The 20,227-nt window shown below is 46.2% G+C and overlaps 1 protein-coding gene across 1 annotated transcript in view; it reads left to right on the top strand.

Moving 5' to 3' along the window:
- LOC147235431 (calsyntenin-2-like) overlaps nt 1-20,227 on the top strand; it is a 193,347-nt gene that overhangs the window by 141,289 nt on the left and 31,831 nt on the right. The window contains exons 6-8 of the mRNA XM_086143552.1: nt 5,139-5,324; nt 6,834-7,091; nt 10,069-10,190. Of these exons, the coding sequence (XP_085999678.1) occupies nt 5,139-5,324; nt 6,834-7,091; nt 10,069-10,190 (566 nt within the window). The remainder of the gene's footprint in view (nt 1-5,138; nt 5,325-6,833; nt 7,092-10,068; nt 10,191-20,227) is intronic.

Here is a 20,227-nt window from a genome sequence, read left to right as displayed (position 1 = left end):
GCTAATGGGCGTGGCTTGGGAGTCTCACCGATCAGCATCGCCCATGAGTTTCAATGGCACTGTGAAAAGAGACGAGGTCCACCTTCGCTGTCCCAATGCTCAGGGAAACCTGGTTCCTTAAAAAAGTTTCAGGAACAGCAAAAAGTTCCTGCAGTGTGCAAGACAGCATCCTGTTCCAACCATGGGCGCCGGTTCGACACATTGACAGCTCCTCGGCTTATTAGATGCAGGGTTTCCGGGACGGGGGGGTCGGGGAGCTTCTCCTACAATTCTACGTTTTCTGCAGATCGCTAACCTTGTGTTTCTCCATTAGCGCTGGTGGAATCGAATCAGAACCGCCAACGGCTTGATCTATAAATCTACGATTAGATGTCTGTTTCCAGGCCGTGCTAGCCACTGCTAACGCTAAAGTTATCGAGACACAGTATATGTGTGTGTGTGTATGAGTGTGTTGTGCAGTTTTAAACAACAAGTTTAACTCTGGTTGTGAGAGACCCACGTTTTCTTCCATGGAGCGGCAGTGGGGGATTCACGCCGAAGGGTGTTTTCGAGAAATCCAATTTCTTCATCTCATCAAAACTCACACTTCAATACATCAGTATTTATTATCATCATGTTGTTTAATCTGCTCTCACAACGCAGTCGGTACATATGAGAAAAGTATGCGAGAACTAGAATAGCCGAATCATATCTATAAATACATAGTGAAAAATGTTGTTGCTATGGTGACACCTGATGCAGAGGAGCAACATCTGCCAGGAGCGTGAAAAACTGAGATGTGAAGGACCTAAATGAGATGATCTCAGGTGAGGATGTAACTTTCTAAGGTGTGAGAGGTTTGTGTTTTAACACAAGTGACGGCGCCTTTCCCGGCAAGTGAAAATTCATGGTGAGAGTTGGCCCTGCGGGTCCTCGCCTCCTGCGGAAGCGCCAGTTTTAACGGTAGTCGAAGCCTCAACCCAGACATTAGCTCTGTAAACTCTTAAATTCTCTTGAGCACGCTTGATCTCGTCTCATCGTTCATCCAAGAAACCAGAAACCGTCCCAAATTTTGCTGTTCCGAGAACCTTCTCAGGAATGAATCTGCTCCTCCGTGCATCTGGCGCAACTGCAGCTAATACTGTCTACGCCCGTGGGGTTGTGGGGCTCACAGAGCAACATCTACCTGTTCTCCAAAAGAAGTCTGCAGTTTAGCTAGCTGCGGAAAAAGATAATAACACCTCATCCCATCTGATCATTCATGTTTATTATTCCTGCCATGCAGAACATGAACGCTGCTCAACTTCCAGCTCCATGTTGTCACTGTTGTCTTCGTCTTCTTTTTCTTCTTCTTCTTCTCCAATGGGTTGTTTTGATTGGGGAATGCAAAACTCAAAGTTGTCCCCTGGAGGAGGAGGTGGAACGGAATTCAAGCTGGACACATCTTGGAACTGTCCTGACTGAATGAAAGCGGCTAATAAGCTATGCTAGCCCTTTGCACCGAAGTCTCAGACGTTCATTTTCTCACCGTCAGAGCGTTTTCAACTTCTCCTGCCGTCCTTTCCTATCATATTTCAGGAATTCCCATCTCGGACAAGGAAAGGGAAAAAGGCTCTTATTGGTGAAACGACAGCCGTGACTGCTTTCATTAAGTGGCCGCTGTTCATCACATCGCGGCAAACCTCCATCACTGGGGCCTCGAGGCCGATGCGAGCCAATTACCACAGATTCGGTTTCGTTTTCGGCGAAACCTGCGCGCAACGAACCCCAGTCCCCGTTAAAAACAAACAAAACAAACCTTATAATGAGGTCAGTGATGCATTAGAATAAAAGATGCAGAAATCAGCTTTAAAAAGATAATCGCTGTGCGGGGAATAAACGGAAGAGCGCAGGATCTGTGTATCTGTCAATGAGCATCGGCGCAGAGTTTGACCCAGCACACACACACACACCCTGCCTCTCAGTTTTATTAAGCCCACTGCACATTCCCGTCCTTGAAGCTCCATCGTCCAGCTGAATCGTGAATTCAAAGTGAGCCTCGCTCCCCTCTGGAACCCGCCTCGCTTTCTTTGCGTGAATCCAGGGAAAAACACATCGGAAGCAGAACCACTGGCGAAACCACAGTTCCGCAGAAGTGATGACACAGTTGACATAAATAGAGGGTGTTGTTTTCTTTCCTTCTGTTTGTTTTTTTTTTTTTTTGTTTTCATTTCATCTGCGAAAGAAAAGATTAAATTGAAGACCATCTCATCATCTGGTGAATTATCTGGTGGCGGACTAGGGGAAATTTAAAATCCATCAATTAGCAGTTCAGAATGGGAAAACAATAAGGCGTTTGGGAAAGCAAAAAGAAATATTAAACATTGTGGAGTCTCCATGCTCCATATTTGGGGCGGCCTGGCGCTGGAAGTTGAGCAACTGTCTTTGGAACTGAGCATTCCTTGTTCGATTCCCAGCTCCTTCTAGTGTGTTGAAGTTTTGTTGAGCAAGACACTGAACCCCTAACTTCTCCCCTGGTTCTGGTTGACGGCAGCCGGAGAATGAGTTTCCCCAGGGGGGATTAATGAAGGATAAATTATTATAATGTCTGCATGGGGTTTGTTCTTGTTCTCCGGGTTCCTCCGAGAGTCCAAACACATGCACGAGGTTCATAAGGGACCCTGAATTGTCTAATTCAGGGGTGTCAAACTCATTTTAGCTCAAGGGCAACATGGGGGAAAATCTATTCCAAGGTGCTCCGGATCAGTAAAATCATGACATATGAACTACTGTTAGGTACCTATTGTTCAATTTACTCCTCAAACCTGGTATTTTTTAGCTTTGCGAGCTGGATTGAACTTGTTCACGGTCCTAATCTGGCCCACGGGCCTTGAGTTTTACACCCCTGTTACTTGTATAAAGTTGGTACCGGTACCAGTGGATTAACCAGAGCTGTAATCCTAATCCCCGGCCTTAACCCTACCCTGAGCCTAAGCCTTACTCTTGAGCCAAATTTGGGCAGGCTCAGGAGTGGTGCTGTTGTGGAGATGGGTCCGAATCCCATCGCTTTTGAACGATTTTGAAGATCGCCAACCTCATCCATGAATGAATGAATGAACATTTTTTGTACTTTGGAGTGACCAAAGTGCCCCTTGAATCCTGTCAGTCCGGCCTCCGCACTCTGAACCGCTTCGTGATGGATTCAAGAGGGAATTATATTCTTATCCTTGGTGAGAACCCACTTGTATGCCTGATGGGACCTGGATTCTTTAGCTGATGTTGGTCACATCCACCCATCCACCCCTCCAGACAAATACACATTTGACATTAAGAGGTCACAGGAGTGGACACTTTCCAACCTATAAACATAATCACCCAAACTCAACCCTGGCTTCGCTTGGCTCAAGCGGCCAATCAAATGATGCACAGGTGATGAGCTAATGAATCTAGCATCTTCGCGATCGCGAATTTAAACGACGATCACCTCATCCCTCTTGAAGTTTCACTTTCACTGTTTCTTTGCTGTTCTTCTTCCTTTTATTATCAAGTGTTGCTCACCAACAGCAACCAGCCGGTCCGGTGCGTTTCTTTTCCCCTCCATTGACTCGCATGCCTCCTCCATAGAAAATGGACTGCATGGTTTCTTTGATGTCACTATAATAATTACGGTTGTTATCGTTATTTCCAGCGTAAAGATGCCGTACCCCAGCACAGTTAGTATCGATAGTTCCCGGGTATTTTCCGCAGGCGCGGCTAAAACTCCCCTGACACGCCAACTCCCGGCCGGGGCGACAGCCGGCGTGGTCCGGAATTGGCAGCCGGCTCGGCGTATTTTTTTATTTTGAAGCTTGAAAAGATGCCACCTGTGTCCTGCCTTGCTCTGCCGCCGTCTCCGAACGGCTCAGGAGGGAGAGGTTGGTGCTTATTTTTAGTCGCGACGCCGACTTTCAGGTGACCTGTATACTGATACTGCCTTCCTGTCACTACCGGGATGAGTCCTCTCTGTTTGCTATTGTTCCAGTGTGTGTGTGTGTTTGTGTGTGTGTCCACTGACGAGCCCGTCGGTTTTTAAGTCAAAGACAGAGAAAAGAGCATCAGTCAGGCTGAGATCTATCCGTTTTGTTTTAACCTGCTGTGTCTTTATTCCTGGAATCGCACATCGTCATCAGGAGTGATGAATTCGAAGGAGCTGTTTCTCAGGCTGCTGGGCCTGCACACTCATTTCTATCTAATCATTGGCTACAGAGCTGTTGTTGGTTATCTGAAGGGGTGGATGGATGGATGGATGGATGGATGGATGGATGGATGGATGGATGGATGGAAACATTGATAGATCAGTTGATAATTGGGGGGTTAGTTGGCTGCATGATAGATAGATAGATAGATAGATAGATGGATAGATGGATAGATGGATGGATGGATGGATGGATGGATGGATGGATGGATGGATGGATGGATGGATGGATAGATAGATAGATAGATAGATAGATAGATAGATAGATAGATAGATAGATAGATAGATAGATAGATAGATAGATAGATAGATAGATAGATAGATAGATAGATAGATAGATAGGTGGATGGATGTCTCCATATGATTTGTGAATCCCAGCATTATTGGCAGTTTCCCTCTCCAGAACATGTGAATGGTGGTATGTTTCTATGTGTGGCCCTGCGACCGACCGCCGAGCACACTGACAGCTGGGCTGAGTTTGGGGATAAGCGGAACAGATAATGAATGAATTATTAATGAAGAGCTTGGCCAGAGCAGAAGAATAGCAGGTTTCATATGACAGAGCAGATGGTGACGGGGTGAGGACCGTAGCTGCTCAGAAATGCAGTTATCGCTCATGATTCCTCCGAGCGACATGTTACATAAGCAGGTAGTAACCAGCAGGCGGCGCCCGGTGGAGCTCGCGCCTCCGCCAGGGCTCCTTCGGAAACAGATCTGGCCCCGGATTTTAATTGCCGGCCTTCTTGGCGCCATACCCGACCTCCCCCGCCAGACTTCGCCAACGTGTCCGAGATTGATTCGCGTCCCGGGCGCTTCAACAGATGGTCAGACGTAAAGAAAAGAGAAGGAGAAATGTGTTAAAACACGACTTTTTACAAATGTCAGGTGCTTATATTTACCTTGTTAATAACTCTGTTGATATTTCCGCCTCCGTCTCCTTCCCCAGGCTGGAACAAACGAGTGGACTACGAGCCGGGCACCGGCAGCAAGCAGCTGTTTCCCAAGATGCGCCTGGAGACGTGCGGCGGGCCGTTGTCGTCGGTGAAAACCACGGTGGAGCTGCAGACCGGCCACATCGGGAAAGGCTGCGACCGCGAGACCTACTCGGAGAAGTCCCTGCAGAAGCTCTGCGGTCAGTCCCCGCCGGATTTGAATCGCAATTAGCGAGCGATTGAATGCGCCGCAAGTCGGGGGCGGATTCTAACCTCTGCCGGGATGACGGGTTCGCTCGGGCCGAAGCCACGAGCTGAAAGTTGAAGTGAATTCGAAATAACCTGCCACTCGGTAAAAATCCATGTCCGGAGTCGACGGGTCAGACGGCGCCCGAGGCGTTTTTCTCTGCTCTCTCGCTCTTTTTTTTTTTTTAAATCGAAATCTGAAGGCTTCTTTATATCCGGCGCCAAGTGGAGGCCGGACCAAAGAGGCAACCTGCGTCGCTAATGATGTGACGGAGCAGGACATTAGCCCCCCGAGTCGTAGTCGTAGCCCGGTGACTGATGAGCAACGGCGTGGCGGCGTCGGCGCCCCGAGCGCCGAATAGAAGCCACGGCGGAAGCGGCGGGTTCCATGTCGGCTTTAACCGATGGCCTTCACCAGTCCGCATCGTGGGCTCATCCGAATGCAGAGCGGCGCGATGTCCACAAGCACACCTCGCCGCTAAAGAGTCGCTTTTCAAGGCAGCTCGCAATCGTTATCAGATCGGCGGCACAATAAATCGTAATTGCCTTTTTTTAAAAAAAAAAAAACAGCACAATCAATTTGAGATAACGTAAACGGAGACATCGGGCAAAGGGAAGGTTGCAGCCAGAGTCCGGGCAGGCGGCGGCTCGGGGGGGAGGGGGTGTACATTTATTTACTCGGGGAATTTAATTACGCTGACGCCGAAGTGTGAGAAACAGAGGTTTACAGGGAGGAGAAAAAACTATTACCCGCCCGGTGCAGCAGATTGAACGGCCTTGATTTCTTTCGCCCGAACACGACAGCCATGTTGGAATCCAACGTTGCCAGCCAGGCCCCTGTTGCGTTGATTTATCGCCACCCTAATCTGCTACAAATGATTTATGAACGGTTTTAACACACAGGACGAATTAGTCACTGTAATGCGTCGGCAGGGGGGAGCGAAGGTGAGCGCGGATTCAAGAACAATAATAATAGTAATAATAACGTTAATGTCCGTCAACATTGACAAAGAGTGTTAAGGCCTCAACATATTGGGGTTATTGTGTCAAAGCAGTGATGGAGTTGCTTTTAAAGGGAGGTCAGTGTGTGTGCGTGTGTGTATGTGTGTGTGTGTGGTGTGGAATAGAGGTCACACACACTCCATCCGCCTCTCCTCCAGGCTACAATTTCAAGGCTGCCTCCTCTTTCCTTTCCCTCTTTTCTCACCGCCGCCGGCACATCTCAGCGGTTGACTCACGTCTCTTTCCTCCTGAAAGTCAGTTTCATTTGTCGTGAATCAATACCCGCCTCCCCTATCAATCCCGGCCCATTGATTACGTATTAAGCCCCGCCATCTGCCTCATTCGTGAGTAATCATCGCCAAGGTTAGGCCAGTGCTCGCCGCCTATCCGCCGTGATTGTTACTGACACGTCTCCTGTCGCACCTGTTTGATCCCCCGTCCCCTCCTTCGTCGTCGCCCAGGGGCCTCCTCGGGCATCAGCGACCTCCTCCCCGCCCCCGCCGCTGCCACCAACTGGACGGCGTCCTTGATGGCCGACAGCGGACGGGACAGCGACTTGATCTTCACCTTCGACGGCCACCAGGCGGCTAAAATCCCAGACTGGGTGGTTCCCCAGAACCTGACGGACCAGTTCACCATCGCGACCTGGATGAAGCACGGACCCAGTCCGGGGCTCCGGGCCGAGAAGGAAACCCTGCTCTGCAACTCCGATAAGACCGGTGAGTCGGAGGCGGACCGGCTCCGTAACCGTGTTTCATTTATCCGTGACGCCGTGACGTTCAAAGCTCAGTCCGTCGATGTCTTGAGATGCGTTCAGGTCGTGTGCGTGAATGTGGTTTTTTGTTCGTAAATCAAAATTAAATTTCCCCATTAAAATGAACTGGAATGCTATTAATCTGTTCCAGCCCCAAGTTTTGTTATTTTTTTTAAATAAGAAAAAAATCCTTTTTTATGAAAATAATGTTAAAAAAGTATTATACATAATAAAAGAGAATGTAAAGAACTAAAGTGGTTTAATGAAATGTATTTACCTTGTATATCCAACAAAGATGCCGCATGCAGAGATGGGTGGAGGAAGTTGTTTTTTTTTTTTTTTTGTGATACTCTATTCCTTGACTTAACTTCCTGGCTACACACTTAATTCTACACTCTAATTCTTTAACTTGCACACTTTGTTTCACTTTATTGCTAAACCTCTTTTTAAACCTATCAAACCATCCCAGATAGGCTTTGAATAACTCTTTCCGACGCCTCGTCCATTGACTTTCCCTTCATCTGCTGCATCAAATCCCTGTAGAACATCAACATCAAATTCTTCATCTCTGGATGGACGATTCCATGACACACACACCTCGTTCGTGTTGTTCCATGATTTTCTATGGGCTACAACTTCCTGGATAGTGGCAGTTGTAGGCGTTACACGCTCATTCCCTTTGCTCTTAACGCCAATCTCGACTTTTATCACAAAGCAAAACGTCCACAGAGATACAGCTTATATCTCGGAAAACTCCTAAGTTGATGCACGTGTAAGTAAAGGTACCACTGCATTTTTCTCTTTAAGAATCAAATGTGGATGGAGCCTTCTTTCCATCCTCTACATTCACTTCCCTGTGCATTCTAGGGGAGCTAGCGGACACATAGCCAAACGCAGGAAGTTGTGTGATGTGCTTGGTGCAATCAGGGTACCTTTGTCTTAAAACCTACATCATCATCAGCTGCGCCTCCGTCGCCATATTTGTCTGAAACGGAACTCTACACTTCCCTCTAGTGGATGCATCGCTTAGCAACCATGGCGACGTAAACTACGCATTCAAGTATGTGGGCGACGTTTGAAAAGGACGTATCCGTTTACATACGTAACCTTAGCACAGGGGCGTCAAACTCATTTTCATCGGCCACATGTAGCAGTAACAGTATAAATGTAAAAAAAATGTAACTACTCCTCAATGTTAAATAACTCCAAATTTGCATAGATGTCAAAAAATATATATATTTACTAGTTGCTCCGTTACAACATAAATCCTTTTAAATAGGTGGTTAGGAAACCCACATTACTTCATCAATCAATGATCAAACTATCCAAATGAATAAAGAAAATATCATCCCACACTAGTTATAACATTAACTTTGTTCAAAACCTTTTTGTCACAATGGAGAGGGGCAGAATAACAGAAAGGGTACACCCAATAATTGTGAGCTGCTAAGAACATGTGCGACAGATGTAGAATTTTACAAAAACTAATGGCTGCACAAAGCCATACAGATATATCTGCATGAATACACAAACCTGTAAACAGTAAATACATTGCTACCCATATAAAGCACTATATGTAATAAGCTCAAAATAACAAAATCTGTGGCAGAGAGGTGCGACTTAACGCCTCTAATAAAAATCTGCTGCGTTGTATTTGTGTAGTGCTTTCATCAAGAGGTAATGAAAAAACTATCTAGCTTCGAGTTTCTTCAGCCAGCTGTGTTGCCAGGTTTCCTGCCAGTTCCCTAACTCGGTCCAAAATGGTGTTTCTTGATAAACTGACATTTTTAAAAGTCTGTATCCGGTCGGGACACACCTGCTCACAGACCTTTAGCATGCACCGCTTCAAAAAGGCGCCATCTGCAAAAGACTTTGAAGCTCCGGCAATTTTTTCAGTCACAGTAAAGCTAGCTTTCACCGCTGCAGTGTTTTTGGATGCGGCTTTTGTGAACACATTCTGCTGCCATCGTAGTTTGGCTTTAAATTCTTGGACAATTTGTTGTTTTTCTGGAAGGCTAACGTTGGCACACTTAGCTTCGTGTTTGGTGTCAAAATACCGAAGTAGATTGTATTCTTTGACAACCGACTCTGCCTCTTAACACAAAAGGCGTACCGCTTTTTTCTCCTTGAACCACAAACATGTTTTTGTCTTCCCATCTTGAAACAGGCTTCCATCTGTATCAACTTTTCTCTTCGGGATCATTTGTATTTCTCATTTCCACTTGTTGAAAATCGCAAATTGCTGTGGATACACTGCAATCTAATGGCGGGGTTCCCGTCACTTCGTGGGTAACATGACTTATTTACTCTAACACAATCAGACCTTTTAAGACATTCTCGTAGGCCACATAAAATGATCAAGCGTGCCACTTTTGGCCTTGAATTTGACATATGTGCCTTAGCGTATATAATGTCATTGCCGAGCTCCAGACGGAAGCCAGCGCAAGCTAACCCTACGACGCGCGGGACCGAAAATACACAATAGAAAAAGTGCAGAGGTGCCATTTCAGGTCAATTGAAATTCTGAATGGAACCAAAACGTTTATCCTTTGAAACTCCATCACCTTCCTCTCTGCTGCAAACTTGAGATTCATGTGGATTTGAAATGGCGTGCTCACTTAGCAACATCTCTGCATGTATTTGTGTGTCGGAGGGAGGTCGCATCGTGCTGCTCAAAAACTCCACGGGATCCTCGAGGTGTAAAATTAAATTCTGTAGAAACCCCTCACGCTTTGCAAATGTGTGTTTCCATACTAGATTCTTTTCAAATAGTGCTGTGCGTCACATATCAAAGGAGGAGCAGATAACCATAACCAGCATCATCACCATCTTCATCATCGGCCGCGGAAATCAGTTCCAGACCAGATGAAGAAAAACGGACTTTGTTGGGTCGGGCGACGACCGGCAATTCTGCGTCTGACCGTCTCTCCCCTGTCCTGCAGAGATGAACCGCCACCACTACTCCCTCTACGTCCACAATTGCCGCCTGGTGTTCCTGCTCAGGAGGGACTTCACCCAGGTGGACACCTTCAGACCGGCGGAGTTCCACTGGAAGCTGGAGCAGGTGAGACCTCCTTGCGTCGGAGGGCGGTCGGGAGCTCATCTGGCTCCCGGGGTGACGATGCAAGTGTTCTCGCATCATCTGAAGAGAACTTGTGGTGTCCTACCACTGCTGTGTGATTGGTTGGAAACATGGAATGGGCGTGGTCTAGTAAGGCACAAAAAGACATGCTAGTGGCTAGCAATTCTTTGAAAGAGGTGACCGTCCGTCATGCGCGGAGGAGAACGTCTCAGATGGTGACTCCTGATCTGGCTCCAGCACCTCCCCACACCCGGTTGGGTGTTTGCCGCAGTGGACGGAGCTTGTGAAGACCTCCCAGGAGTTCTGCACTTAAATTTGCCACTGAGAATGAACCGCCGGGGATGGAGCTTTTCTCTGAACACTGAATAATCAAAAGTGCCGTCGAACTGCAGGTGGAGATCGGAACCGTTTCTTTCAAAATGTGTTTACTTGCTTTTTTTGTGTGAAGAATCTTGGCAGGAAGTCACTAAAAAATAATTGGTTTCTTTTCTTTTGTTTCAAACACGGCCGAGAATCGGCCCGCAGGAATCCGCTCAAGCATCTTATCCAACCCTTACGTTTGATTACTTCTTTATTTTAGTCAAACGAAAAAAGTGGCACTTGAGAGTTTGTTTAAAGTCGATCCTGGGTGTATTTGGCAGAACACATGTGAAACCATAGCTAGCTGATGTGTCTGCGGGTTCTATACTATGTTCTTACTTGTTCCTAACACCTGCTCTCAACCACCTGATTAAACTCACCTCAGGCCCCCCGTTACACGTTCAGCGGGCAGATGTCGATGTTTTGAATATTACCTCCGTACGCGTCATACTATAGGAAACAGCAGAAATGCTGCAGCATGAAAGCAAAGCCGGTAGTTGGTAGTTAGATTAAGCAATGGACCAAACACGTGGTGGTGTGATGACAAATGTGGAAACTATGGCGGGTGTAAACACCAGCAATGGCGAGCATATCCAGTATTTGTTTGGAGAGGCGATGAGGAGAATACAGGTTGAATTGACCCTGGTCTGCAATGGCAGGTGATTCCCATGAGGAGGTGGACTGGGAGTCATGCCAGTCCGAGAACTCTGGAGTACTGCGTTGTTATGGTCCACCAACCTGTGCATAGCAGTGAATCAAACCTTGGTGCGTGAAGTGTCACCTTTTGCCTGTCTCCATGCACCTCTGATGCCATTCCATTACTGTTCCATTTCCTTTTCGCTGCAAATGGCTTCCTTGTCCAGATGGAAATCCAAACACAACTGGCATTCTACATTTTCACACAGAAATGTTGTAGTGGAAACAGGACCTCAGACTCACCTTTAGACAGATAGTCTTGATTAGCATCATCTCTTCGTATCATCTCCCTTTGCATCATCTTTTTTAGCATCTGTCATTTGCCTTCATCTCTGTTAGCATCATTTCTCTTTGCATTAACTCTGCTAGCATCATCTCTCTATGCAACATGTCTGTTAGCAGCTGTTGGTTTGTATCATATCTGTTAGCATCATTTCTCTTTGCATCAACTCTGGTAGCATCTTTTCCCTGCACCATCTCTGTTAGCAGCCGTTGGTTGACATTATCTCTGTTAGCATAATTTCTCTTTGTATCAACACTGCTAGCATCATCTCTCTTTGCATCATCTCTGTTGGCAGCTATTGGTTGGCTTCATCCCTGTTAGCACCATTTCTCTTTGCATCAACTCTGCTAGCATCTTCTCCCTGCGCCATCTCTGTTTGCAGCTGTTGATTGGCATAATTTCTGTTGGCATTATTTTTCATGGTATCAACACTGGAAGCATCATCTCTCTTTGCATCATCTCTGCTAGCATCATCTCTGTTAGCATCTGTCAGTTGGTATCATCTCTGCTCGCATCATTTCTCTTTGTGTCACGTCTGTTAGCATCATCTCTGTTAGCTTCTGGTACCCTGTGATGTCAGATCTTCCAGTGTTTCTCTTGCCTGACCTTCTAGTTCTGCTCTTCCCACCATTCTCAACTTCTCCGCTCCCCTCGTCCGTCCGGTCACTCGGACTTCAGGCTGCTCGATATCTCGCTCTCTGCCTGTTCGGACACCGCCAGTAGTGAGGAAACAAACCAGCCCCTCCACACATGTCTAGCAGTTGATTTAAGATTAAGGTAGTCTGGATTCTGCATCCTAAGACCGTCAACCTTGACGGAAGCTTCGGGGATGAAAAGGATGAAGCTCGGCGAGCGCTTCCAAACACATGAGACGCCAATGCAAGAATTGTCGAAATGAAAAGCCTACAAGTGTTTTGTGTTTTTTTCCGGAGATTAACGCCAAATCCCAACTTTCCAGTTGAGGTTTTCCTCCACAATCCTCAATCCCCCCCTCCATCCCAGGGGATGAAATCAAACAGCTTCCAGAAGCTTCCTGGTAATACTCCGTGTTTTTTTTTGCCCAATTGTTTTTGGAGATTAATCTCAACCGCAGTCCTCACAGGCTGTTAATCAGATCCTTGTCTGATTCCCAGGCGGGAGCGGGTTAGCAGGTGACTGTTTGTTTGTTTGTACCTGTTGTCACACACACACAGTCACACACACACACACACACACACATGCACACACGTAAGTACATGAAAAGCTATGTATTCGTCGGAGCCGGGATGGCGTTTTGATCCAATCCCACACACAGAGGATCTTAAACAAAACCAACTTCTCGATTCTGACTCTGACGTCTCTGTTGAGTCTTACTTTTACGTTTACTGAGTATTCAAGTTTATCCCCACGGGTTCTTTACTTTCCAAGTTTGCGAGAAGGTTTTTCTTTGCCGTGGTGGGATAGCTGTCCCTCCGATCAGAGGATTGGCGTTTCGATTTCGTGGCTCCTCCCAGCGGAGCGTCGACGTGTTCTCGGATGAGACGGCGAGCCACCTCAGATGGTACATTGGTGGCTGGTGCCATGTACTTCAGCTTTATCGCCATTGGTGTGTGTGTGAGTGTGTATGTGTGTGTGTGTGTGTCTGTGAGGTGAATGTAATCTTGTAAAAAGCGCTTTTAAAGCGTAAGCTGCAAAAGCACCATGTAAGTGGTGACAATTTAGCATTTGTCATTGATTGTAATAGTTGTGTACAGCTACTAATATTGATTGTATAGACCTTGCTGTCTGTGTGTGTGTGTGTGTCTGTGTATGTGTGTGTGTGTGTGTGTGTGTGTGTGTGTGTGTGTCGGCACTGTTTCTGCACTCTTTTGAACATTTCCCTCCAGCTTTTGTTCCGCTAATGACTAAGGGATAAGGGGTGGGGTGGGTTGGGGGGGTGGGAATAGCATTCTTGCTAGCGTTCTCCCGTTTCCGTCAGTGTTTGTGCTGAAAAACATCTTTTATTTCCCATGTCATTTTTCATTTTTATCACGAAGGACCAAGAGTCCGGCAGATGTTTTCGTAGACGGGTCAGACGCATGCAAGCGCAGATGGCAAGGTGGCACAGAGTCCGGTTCGCGTTCAGACGTGGATTTCCTGCTAATATTAGATAAAGTTACTGGTATTTCTGCTAATAAAATGACGAATGGCCTGGAAGTGTTCATCCCCGAAAGCCATTCATTCGTCCGTGCACCTTTGTAATAAAGGGGCTATAAAGCAATCCATCCCGCGCCGGCGCCCACACACCCGATGTGAAAAGGCGCTCCTGAGTCACGGATGGCAGCATCTTGCCCCGATGGACAAAGAGGCCAGCTTTAGATCGGCGAAGGGGTTTGGTTTTTGCCCGTCTTCTGATGGGTGAATTAATTTTCTGGTTTGGTCTTAATAGATCCCAGCTTGATAAATTTTGTTTTCCTTCATTAACACCGGCGATAAACCTCCCCCATTTGTGCCGCCAGCCCATCCATCTTTGTAACAAGACACATAATAGTTGTTAAACTGCACTTTCCCGAGCACATCTAACCCCCTTTCTTTTCTTATTTTTCCCTTTTATCCTCGGATGCCTCCTCTGTCATCCACCTCCCCGTTGTCAGGACGTGTCTCTGAAATTAAAAGAATTTAATTTCTCAGGCGCCAGAGGCCCGAGAACTCTGAGAATTTCCGAGATCCGAGAGCTGTCCGCAGCCCCCCCCCCCCCCCCCCCCCCCCCGCGTTGATTTTGACACACGTCCAATTCATTTCGTGAGTCACTACATCGCGTCCTTGATAAAGCGCTAGGTATCCGCGAAGGAAGGTTCGTGCAGGTCCCGGTCAATGTACACGAGAAAGCCATTTGCACACCTGAAAGAGGAATAAAATAGACTCCAGAATACTCGGCTTGATCCTCGCTTGATTTAACAGGAAGTGTCGCCACACATGCGCGGGTGGGTGGGCCACAAATACGATAGCCGACTCTGAGTACTCCAAAGTTTTGGACCGGCATGACCCCTAGTCCACCTACTCTTAGGTGGACTAGGGTCACTCCAGAAAAACTCCACCTCTGTCCATATAAAATCCGGATTGCTCGCTACTGTTGATGTTTACCATCGCTGTGGTGCCCATGTTTGTTCTTGGGACCGGACCCACGCCCGTGATTTAGCCCAGTGCCAACAACTGGCCTGGCAGGTGAACTGCACCGTTCCTGGTGCTTCCTGCTATGAAAGGAGGTTATTTCAAAATGTCACCTTGGCACATGGTGCTATTCGAAAACAAAAGCATTGTTGTGTGCTTTGGTTCTAACAAGCTGTAGGGAGTTTCCGGTATATAACCTCAGGGGTTTTGGGGTGAAGAAGCCTCTGGCATGAGAGGGAGGAACCTCTCCATGATAAGATTTGACAATGAAGTACAAGATGGTATTTTTACGCTACCCAAGGAGCGATTATTGTTCCGACCTGTCAGGGTAGGCTTGAATTTATTGAGCACTTTTTCTGCTTGTCAATTTAAACATTGAATAAACGCCAGGTTTACAACTCAAGGTTCTAAAATTGGAGCCGCCGTGGCTCAATGAGCATGCTAGCCTCGGTGCAGGGTTACTTGTGTCTGTGTCTGGGGGAAACCCCGGACGGACGACCCTGGGCTGGATTGGTGCTAAAGACTAGGCTAAAAAGAAATCAAAAAAAAAAAAAAACACAGACGTGTGAAAAGGATTTCAAGGTAAGGACAAACTGTAATTTTAGTCCACTTTTTCTAATTTTCTTTCCTCTGTGGAAATTTAACTAAGTGAGGCTGCAGGGGTGCGCCGGGAAATGTGAGCGTTTGATTTTGAGCGCAGAGTGAAGCATTCAGTCCGCCCTTCAGGCACTTTTCTGCTAAGTTAACAATGTAAAGTGGTCAATTATGGTTCATATTTGTACCCTTAGATGTAAAGTCTTTGTCAACCGGTACGTACGCCGTCATTAGGGGTGCGGCGGTCAGCGTCTCCAACCCACAGCAACAAGTTCCCCGGTTGGATTCCCGCAGAGGGACCTTACTGTGTGGAGTCTCCACGTTCTCCACGTGTCTCCTCCGGATTTTCTGGGTTCCTCAAACAGTCCAAACACATGCAGGAGGAACACTGGAGACATGTGAATGGATGGGTGACTGGTTGTATGTCTCTATATCAGTGTTTCCCAACCACTGTGCCGTGAGAGATCATCAGGTGTGCCGTGGAAAAATGCCCACTTTCACCTGATTGGTCCGAAAATTATTTATCCGACGCAAATAATGTGTCTTCCTATGTCTATGTGGGCAGCATGCTCATTCGACGGTAGTGAATTAACCTGTGCATCTGTTTATCTGAGTGATTCGTGACGCTTTGCGTGATACATTTTTAAAATAAAAAGTACTTGTATCTGCGTAAACAAACAGGCAGCATTGTTGAAAACTACCGAGACGAATGAGAAAGCGATGAAAGCTTGCTACAAAGTTGCTGAACTCATCTCTAAATCCAAACAGCCACACATCGTAGCAAAACATTAACACTACCTGCCGGCAAAATCATTGTAGAAGAAATGCTCCGCTCTGGTGTTGAAAAAGAAATAGCCCGAGTTCTCTCAAATAATACAATTTTCAGACAAATTGATGACATGTCTTCAGACATTGAAAAGAGTGTTCTGGAAAAGTTGCACATCGGTGGGAAATTTGCATTGCAACTTGATGAATCTACAGATATTAGATATATTAGAGTTCACACGAAGTAAATTGAGACTACGGTTTCATTCTAATTGGTTAAAAAAAAATGTTGACATATTTATTTGGTGGTGATTTTTCTTATGTAAAATATGTGCCGTGGCTCGAAAAAGGTTGGGAAACACTGCTCTATATGACATGTGAATGAGAGGGTGGAGGGTTGCATGTCTCTAAATGCGATCGACCTGTCAGCCAATGACAGCTGGGATCGGCTCCAGCACCCCCTCCCTGACCTCGACCGCAGAATAAACTGTATAGTTATTGTATAACGAATGCACGAGTGAATGAATAACAGAACAACGTTTTTAGTATTCATTTATTTGTGTTTTTATTTCGGGCGACGCGCCCGCATCATCACGCCACACCTCACAAAAGGTTATCGTCCATGTTATTTCGGCGTGCGGTTATTTGTCACTTACCAAAATAAAAGCCCCTTATGTGTCCTTGTGTGACAGAGTTGGTGAAAATTTTCCGTCAGTGGAGAAAATCAATCAGAATTCATCTCTGGGCAGATAGTTTCTCAGGGAAAAAAAGAAAAAATCCAACTGGGATAATGGAGATAAAAATGATGTTTCCAACAGGAGTCCAGATTGAATGTGAGAATTACATTACCTGTTGCTCTCCCTCAGAGACATACTTATTCTTTTTTTCTGCCTCACACGAGCGATCCGCCGCGTGAGGCGTCCAAAACCGTGACTGTCCCTATGGTTTTGTTTTATCTCTATATTTGCTCTTCTTCCAAAACCCTGAATGAGAAACATCCAAACAACAGATTCAGTTCCCACATGCTACGGATACTAGACACAATGTTCTTGAGACGGTGCGAGACTGCAGAGTGAATAGTTGCATGAGAGGGTGAATGGAGGTTACATAGTTGCATTTATCTACATGACGTGAATGTGAGAGGGAACAGTTGCATGTATTTTTATGATCTTGGAACAAGAGGGTGAATGTTTTATATCTCATCGTCATATGTGAATGAGCGGATGAATGGTTTGTATGTCTCCATATGACGTGTGAATGAGAGAGTGAACGATTGCATGTCTGTATATGGTGAGTGATAAATGTTAGAATAAATGAACAAATGAATGGTTGAAAACTATTTGGATATATTGTACGTGTCCCACCGCACCAAGCTAGATGTGAACGTTGACCCGGTTCAGAGCAGAGAGCCGCGCTTTTCCGTGCTCCTCCATTGAAAACAGTTCATCACAAGAACTCCGGCACATTTCGACAAGAAGACACTTTAAAAGTCAGTCATTCAAAATATAAATAAGATAAAATGCAAAATGCATGTTTCTCTTTATATTTTCTCCCCTCCAGCCGACGCTCGACTTTTAACTGACCCCGGGCTTGTTGTTAAAACAAGCATCTCCTCGATGCAATTTGAAGTCTGAGCATCTGGTATTTTCAATTTTCTGACGCAGCGCTGTTGACTGTTGTTATCTGAGTCTCGGCTGGAAAAAAAAAAAAAAAAAAGAAACTATTGGATGTTTACGGACCTCACAGCCTGACAAGGTCCTGAGATGATGTCGTGTGCTATTTGGAGAAAAAAAAAAAACGGTGTGTTGGCAACAAAGAGTTGAAGCATCTGCTTGGCTTGGAGGGAAAAAAAAAAAAAGGAAGGAAAAGATGGAGATTGCAGAGGAAAAAACCACGTTCGCTCACTCGGCCGGAGAGGAGGACTATTACCGGGTAATAACAGACGCAGCTGTTGTTCCGCGTTATGAACAGATCCATTTGCAAAATTAATGCGGCCATTAGAGTCGCGCGGTTTCAAATCTGCGAGCGTGGCGTCCGCCGGGCTGATGCGCGGCGAGAGTCTTTCGGATGAACCGCGGATCGTCGGCGCGGGAGACCGGGATCTGGAGCGGGCGGGAAAGAGAGGGAGTCGAACGTCTGCGTTCTCTTTTCTCGCAGCAGATGAAGTCTCATTGGGGCGGCGTGGCGAGGAAGTCCCGCGTTTGATTCAAATGGGAGGCCTTTCTGCGCGGAAACTCCATTTTCTGCTACGGTTCTCCAGGGGTTCCTAACAGAGTCCACAAACATGCAGGAAGTTCAATGGATTGTCCAGACGTGTGAATAACAGGATGCATGTCTCTAAAAGATATTTAAATGAGAGAGTGAATGCTTGTATTTCTCTAAATGATGCTTGAGTGAGAGGGTGGATGGTTGCTTATCTTAATAAGACATATTCGTGAGAGAGTGAATTGCATGTGTGCACATGGCTTGCAAATGAGTAACTGAATAAGTACACTGCTCAAAAAAATAAAGGGAACACTTAAAAAACATATCCTAGATCTAAATGAATGAAATATTCTTATGAAATACTTTGCTTGAATGTGCTGACAACAAAATCACACAAAAATGATCAATGGAAATCAAATGTATTAACCCATGGAGGTCTGGATTAGGAATCACACTCAAAATTAAAGTGTAAAAACAAACTCCAGGCTGATCCAACTTTGATGTAATGTCCTTAAAACAAGTCAAAATGAATCTGTGTTGCTTCCTGAGTGAACACTATGATTTCACAGAAGTGTGATTGACTTGGAATCACATTGTGTTGTTCAAGTGTTCCCTTTATTTTTTTGAGCAGTATATATAGCTCTATATGACGTGCAAATGAGAGGGTGAATTGTCGTCTGGTTGCACGTGTCTATATGCAAGTGAGAGGATGAATGGTTGCTTATCTTTATATAACGTGCAAATGAGTGGGTGAATAGCTGTGTGTCTCCAAATGATGTGTGAATGAGTGAGTGAATGTTTGCATGTTTCTATATAACATGCAAATGAGAGGGAGAATAGTTGTATGTGTTAGAGTTAGAGTTAATGCTTTTTGCAGCTATAAAAACATGTGAATGAGTGAATGGATGGTTGTATTTCCATATAGCGAATGATTGCACGTGTCTATATGATCTGTGAGTGAGTGGGTGGATGGTTGCTTATCTTTATAAGACAAGTGAATAAGAGGCTGAATTGTTCTACGGCTTACAATTGAGTGAGTGAATGTTTGTATGTCTCTATATGCAGCCCTGTGATTGGCAGGCTGACTCCACCTCTCAGCCAATGACCTCTGGGATAGACCCTGTGCTCAGCATAAGCAGCGTAGATGAAGGGCGGAGAAGGGCGATCTATGACGCAGGAAGGCTGGAAGGAAGAACAAGAACACCTCGTCGAAGATGTGATTTCACTTCATAGATGCACACACACACACACACACACACACACACACACACATACATCAATTATCCCCTCACGGGAGGGGTCACGCTAAAAGATAGATGACTCCTGCTAAAGAGTTGGCTAAATTTAGAGCACTGCCGCTCAAAGAACACGGTGGTAACACACATACACACACACACACGCAAACATCTGTCACATCTTTGTAGATGGTACAAAGCGGGTCTCTGCGTTGAGGCCAAAGATCTGAAAGCAGCCTCGCCCCAAGGAGCGAAAGGGTGTCGGCGTCGATAATCCATCGACTTTCCCGAAAACGACGCGGCATCGCCGCCGTCCGCTCAACAAACACGTGTTGGCAGGAAAACAATGGACTCGGACGGCGGGCGGCGCAGAGGCCTGGGAATCTTCTATCGATTTGCTTTCATGCTAATGGCCTTGTTTGTATTCAGGCGGAGGATTTTTCTCCATCGCCAGCGAGAATCGATAACCTCGGAGATATGAAACAGCAGGAACGGCAGGAAGTGAGCGAGCGCACGAAACGGGGATGGAGATATCGAAAAGGGGGAAAATTGAGCATGGGAGGGGGATCGGGCGGAGCCAGGAGGAGCCTCCGCCCACCTGCTGTGACGGAGATGTGGCAATATATAATACGTGGCGTACGGAACACACACACTCGCGCGCACACACATTTAGGTTGATGGACGTGAGATCGATACCCTGCGGAGCAGGGAAGACAAAATAACGTGCACACTGATAATTTAATATCCGTAAA

Source organism: Fistularia commersonii, chromosome 3 (genome assembly GCF_037954325.1).
Source record: "Fistularia commersonii isolate RoL2024-O1a breed Wild chromosome 3, RoL_Fcom_v1.0, whole genome shotgun sequence".
In the NCBI taxonomy this organism is placed as follows: domain Eukaryota; kingdom Metazoa; phylum Chordata; class Actinopteri; order Syngnathiformes; family Fistulariidae; genus Fistularia; species Fistularia commersonii.
The sequence above is the reverse complement of the archived record's forward strand: the minus strand, read 5'-3'. Positions and strand labels throughout refer to the sequence as shown.